At 31.0% G+C, this 5,440-nt stretch overlaps 1 protein-coding gene across 1 annotated transcript; it reads right to left on the bottom strand.

Annotated features, from left to right (window-relative positions):
- Positions 1 to 2,526: 2,526 nt before the first annotated feature.
- On the bottom strand, positions 2,527 to 5,028 carry LOC145115692 (Polynucleotidyl transferase, ribonuclease H-like superfamily protein). The gene is made up of 9 exons (XM_079052046.1): positions 4,849 to 5,028; positions 4,696 to 4,762; positions 4,372 to 4,453; positions 4,190 to 4,274; positions 3,846 to 3,954; positions 3,659 to 3,747; positions 3,480 to 3,544; positions 3,268 to 3,346; positions 2,527 to 2,907 (listed from the first exon to the last, which is right to left on the bottom strand). The coding sequence occupies exons 1-9, from the start codon at positions 4,894 to 4,896 to the stop codon at positions 2,758 to 2,760; spliced, it is 774 nt and encodes a 257-aa protein (XP_078908172.1). The 5' UTR covers positions 4,897 to 5,028; the 3' UTR covers positions 2,527 to 2,757.
- Positions 5,029 to 5,440: the final 412 nt, after the last annotated feature.

Genomic DNA, 5,440 nt, shown 5'->3' with positions numbered 1-5,440 from the left:
ATTATGACTGGAGCCATTTTCTCGGTTCGGGTTATACTTGTCGTTCCGAATGATTTTGTAGCTTTCGCCCTTCTTCTTTTAGTGTATTCCAAAAACAGTCCCTACACTTTTGTTTGATAATCAATTTACCTTTTTCGTTTCTCAATCAATAAAAGATTATTTTTGCAAGTTGTTAAAATTGTATACAACAACAATTGGCGAGATTATAGATTATGGTTACATCCCTTCACCAAAATACAGATTTTGGGTTTCAAATATCAAATATAATAACTTAAATAATGCAATGATCATTTATGAGAAATATTTTCCAAAAATTTTTATTTCGACCCTATAGCTTGGGATATCACTAAATATGATTTTGGATAATCCAAGAAAATCGATTTGGAATTACATGCATATCCCAAATGCTAAAACATAGAATTACCTTGCTTTGATTGTGTCAGTCAGAGACAATATACAAGAGAAGAAAAAAACAGTTTTTCAGATGTTCTCTCTTTTGCAACGATAATATTCCCCTTATATACGAGGACGACAGTTGAAAGGAAATGACACCCTTTTTGTAATGGACACAAACATTGGGTTTGGGGCTAGAAAATTCAGCTATTCTCATTTTTCCTATATGGATTATAAGGGCTTTGCCACTTGACCCCACTAAGGGAGCTTACCCTAGACCCAACCATAGGCAATGCCCCTTCGAACCCTACCGAGTCCTCTCAAATTATATGAGTGTGCACTCCACGCCTCATGTTTCATAATATAACCAAAAGGTACTCGAAGACATTGATCACCAACAAAGACCATGGCATGTAACTAGTTTACCAGTTGTTTAGTTTTTTTCATTAAGTTAAAATGATTGAACGAATGATGATAGGGAAATCTCCAGAAAAGTCCTAAAATTTTAGGTCAATTTATGAAAAAGTCTCAAACTAAATTTTGTTTACAGAAAAGTACAGAATACCGGTTAAAACTTCTAAAAAACCCTTTTCGGCCGGTTTCGCTGATTTATCTGGTATTCTGTCCTTTTTCGTTAGTTTGGTCAAAATTTTGGGACTTTTCCAAAAATTACTTGATAACCAAAATATTGGGACTTTTCTGAGTATTACCATTGAATTTAATGTATATTATTATTAACAAATCATTTATAAAAATAAAAAATATTTTTATTATAAAAAAAGGAAATACATTTGTTGTTAATTTCTAGGAATAAATTGGTGGTCTAAGTACTCATCTATTGTTTGCTGACCACTCAAACTCTCTACGTTCCTCCTATGCATTATTGTGGATATGATGGTGAGATGTACTCAGTTATTGTTCCTTTAATGTTGGTGTTCATCTTATGTTGTTTAACCTAACTACCACTCAACATCCATATCTCACATGTTAACAACCATCACCTAACACACATCTATCAAATGTGAAAAATGATCAATGGATGATAGTTTATATGGAAACAAGTGAAGGGTGATTATTTATTTAAATTGTCATTCAAAGTTTACTTTTCACTCTCGATAGATGTGTGTGATTTGATGGTTGTTATCGGGTAATGTATGGATGTTAGGTGGTAATTAGGTTAAAGAACATAATAAAATATCTATATGTTCAAGAATCATTGTGTAATGAAATTTTCTAATAACATGTGATCATATAGCGTCATGCCTAATAGCAAGTAGACATTTATTGAGTGTGTATTAATAAATATTATCAAATCTTATATTGGTCACGCCTAACAAGTTACTTCTTATTATGACACCCACAACGATACATAGGAGGAACATAGGGACTTTGAAGTTGTCAACAAAAAATAGAGAAGTACATAGTCGACCATTCTATTCCTAGAAATTAGCAAAAAATGTATTTTCTTTGTTTATAATAAAAAAATTATATGTTTATAAATGATTTATTAATAACAATATCCATTAATTCCATAGTAATTTTCAGAAAAGTCCCAATATTTTGGTTATCGGGTAATTTTCAGAAAAATCCTAATATTTTGAGCAAACTAACGAAAAAGGACAGAATACCGGCTAAATCTTTGAAATCGGGCAAAAAGGGTTTTTGCGAAGTTTTAGTCAGTATTCTATGCTTTTCTGTAAACAAAAATTAGTTTGGGACTTTTTCATAAATTCGACTAAAATTATAAGACTTTTCTGGAGATTTCCCAATGATGATATATGTATGTTTTTAGTGAATAAAACGTATGTACAAGACTAAATGGTTGTTTGATAGTCTAGAACCAAATCAGAATCAGATCTGATTGAGTCAAATAAGTTATGTCTAGGAATGAATCAAAGGCTATAGGACCAAATCAAAAAATTCTAATTGTGGTATCAAAAAGCCAAAATCAACAAATTACCCAACCAAGTAAGAGACATATCAAACAGACTCTAAATAAACAATTGTCACAATATTCGTCAATTTTAGCATGAGTGAGTAGAATAAAAAAAGAATATCGGTAAATAGATGAATGGTCGGTGTCTTAATACTTTAAGTCATGTCGTTTGGCATAAGTAAAAAAGAAACATCTACTTAAAAAGCTTCACTTTCTTTCTCAAAAATTTGCTCATTTTTCTAAAGTTGAATGTTCTTTTTTTGCGTTCTTTTCAAACAAAATTTTGGCTCAAAATTGGCCTTTTACAACATGAAACAACCCCTATTAAACGCTTGGCGACTTGCTAAAAATCAAACATATTGTTCCATAATGCCACCAGCTTCTATAACTTGCAACATTCAAGATTTCTTCCTGTGAAAAGTGATATTCTAAGATGCAACAGGTGAAGCTTCTTTTTTATGTTTCTTGGGCTTACGTTTCTTCTGCTTTAGTCTCATCTTCACAAAATCTTTGACACTCCTTTCCCATTCCCGCCTTTTCTTCATGTAAAGCATCATAGCAGCACGAGCATCTTCTATCTGTACCAAAACGTCCACGTCAGCATATACTTCACACCAAGTGACAGATATAGCAACCAACCATCTCACTTCTACTAGATTAGGAAACAAACTACTTTCTTTGTCAATTAAGTCATTGGGTGTTGATAAATAAAAAAATTTGTACATATAGTGACCTAATTGGCATAAAAATGTCAAGTTACATGATATATTTTAACATAAAGATTGTACATGTGTATACCAACTCATTACTTGTTAGTAATTGTGAATATAGTGACATATTTAACATGAAAATGTTAGTCTAATGACTTAATTAATAAAGAAAATAAGAAAATAGTTGGTTATCCAAATGGGAAAAAATGACTTTGAAACAGAACTCACAGGACAATGCTCGCCATTTTGGATCTTGACACCAAGGACTTCATCTGCAAGATGTCTAAGTGCTTTTTTACGCCCTTCTCTGCATCATGTATGAGGGTTTAATGTGTCAAACAATTGAATAAAGATTTCACAAATATATATATATATATATATATATATATATATATATATATATATATATAACAAATTAAAAGAAGGTTTAAAAGAAATACTTTAAATACGGTTGATACTCTGCGGTATCTCGTATATCCTTTTTCGGGTGACTTAATAACAAGGCCTGTAATAAAAAGAAAACTTAGAAAAAAGCCGTGAAATTGAAGAAAAGAAAGAAAGAAACTTTTTTTAGTTGTTTTTTTTTTTTGTGTTTTTAAGATATGAATTTGCATATAACCTTGAGGTCATTACGCAATGCATGGCCAACAAGAATCCGCCCTTTGAGCAATTCTGCCACTTCTTTCTGAACAACACGGAAATCTTTTGCTGAAAATAGCATTATAAACTTGTGTAAATTAAAGTAAATATAATGAAAATCCTGAAAATTTGAGTTGAATAGAAAAAAAAAAAAAACAAATTAGAACCTTTTTTTAAGTCACGGGGTCGAATGCCACTGACTTGTGTACGAAAGTCAACTACACGTTCAACTGGACGAACATGCTCATCATATATAACATTTCCCCACTTATTTACCTGTGTTTAGTAAAAAATTAGGACTTTATGAGGGCAAATTTGTAAATAATTATCTTTATGTATTGGGTAAAAAGGAAACTGTCTATATAGCTTTTCAAACTGAGTAAACGAAACATCTAAGATGACTGGAGTCTTTTGTAGGGTTAGGTTAACCATGGATCAATGTCAAAAGTCAAAACTATAAGCGATGATAATTACGTATAAGACTAATATGAAAGTGAAATTGTTAATTTACCAGTGTGACTCTTCCAAGAGCGCTTTTGTTTCCAAGAGGGCTTACTCCAACCATTTCACAATCCATGGCTATTTCGTCTGTAATACTGTGAAATTGCTACTAATTAGTTGAAGTGCAATCCTTATAGCAATCGACTAGTGCATTTATATACAATAAAAACATAGCTTAAAAAGATTGTGTACCTTGAATCAGATGAAGTAGGAGCAAGAACATTCCCCTCACGTTCGCTGACCTCATCATTATCAGACCTCTCTTTGCGCTTTCCTACAAAATTTGCACATTCTTACACTCATAATCAAAAAGAAAACGGGTAAACTGATATTTCATCAGAATTGCTTGCCATTTTCCTAAAAATATTCAAACTTTGAGTTCAACATTGATATGAATTCAAATTTTTCCAAGCAAAATTTGAGAAAAAAACAAGGGGATAAAAAAAATATGCTGAATATTAATCTATAGACAATTAAGTGACGAATTAACGATTTGGGTTATGCAAATTCACAAACCTAAAATGGATTCTTTGGTCTCTGTTCCTGATTTCTTGGAGGATAGTTCAGAGCCATAACCTAATTTCTGCAGACGACCAAGTTCATGAAAGAGATGAAGCCAAAAAATTATGTGTGTGCATAGTGGGTGCGGAAAAAGTGAAAGGAAAGTACTTGACGAAGCTGCGCCCAGTTGGGGTTGAGCTGCTTCGGATCTTTCATTGGAAAATTCTTCAAACGGTTGGTTTCAGACCGCCGCCCGCTTTTCTTTAGATGTTTGATGTTCAGAGTTCTTTCTTTAGGTTTTAGACCCGTTTTCGTAATTCAGCCTTGTGGAGATATTTCCTTTAGGATAAATGTTTATGATTGGCTATACATATGTCACATTTTCAAAAAGTTGTTTATGTACATGTTTACAAAAAAAAAATTATTACGTGAACAAACCAAAGAGTTATTTATTCTGATAAGTCAATTTCTTTTTTTATTTTACTTTTTAATTTTGATTTGGTATAAAATTTAATTTAAATGGTAAATATTTTTAAAACCACACCATTTTGGTAAATATCTTTTTAAAATAAACTACTTTGTTTAAAAAAAATAAAACACTCTAAATTTGACATGGAAAAAAATGCATCGTCGTTTTATATAATTTTATTATTTAAGATATTAAATATAAAAAATTAGTTTTACTAGAGACTAAAATATCAAAAATAAAGACCAATAAGATATATATATATATATATATATATATATATATATATATATA

Source organism: Lactuca virosa, chromosome 5, assembly GCF_052849685.1.
Source record: "Lactuca virosa cultivar CGN04683 chromosome 5, Lactuca_virosa_CGN04683_v6, whole genome shotgun sequence".
In the NCBI taxonomy this organism is placed as follows: domain Eukaryota; kingdom Viridiplantae; phylum Streptophyta; class Magnoliopsida; order Asterales; family Asteraceae; genus Lactuca; species Lactuca virosa.
Note: the sequence above shows the minus strand (reverse complement) of the source record. Positions and strands in the feature narration are given on the sequence as shown.

Bases quoted from the DNA above. Each gene is read 5' to 3' on its own strand.
- LOC145115692 (XM_079052046.1), bottom strand. From the start codon at position 4,896: ATGAAAGATCCGAAGCAGCTCAACCCCAACTGGGCGCAGCTTCGTCAA. The intron at 4,763-4,848 runs GTACTTTCCTTT...GGTCGTCTGCAG, and splicing joins ACTGGGCGCAGCTTCGTCAA to AAATTAGGTTATGGCTCTGA. The intron at 4,275-4,371 runs GTACACAATCTT...GCAATTTCACAG, and splicing joins CCTACTTCATCTGATTCAAG to TATTACAGACGAAATAGCCA.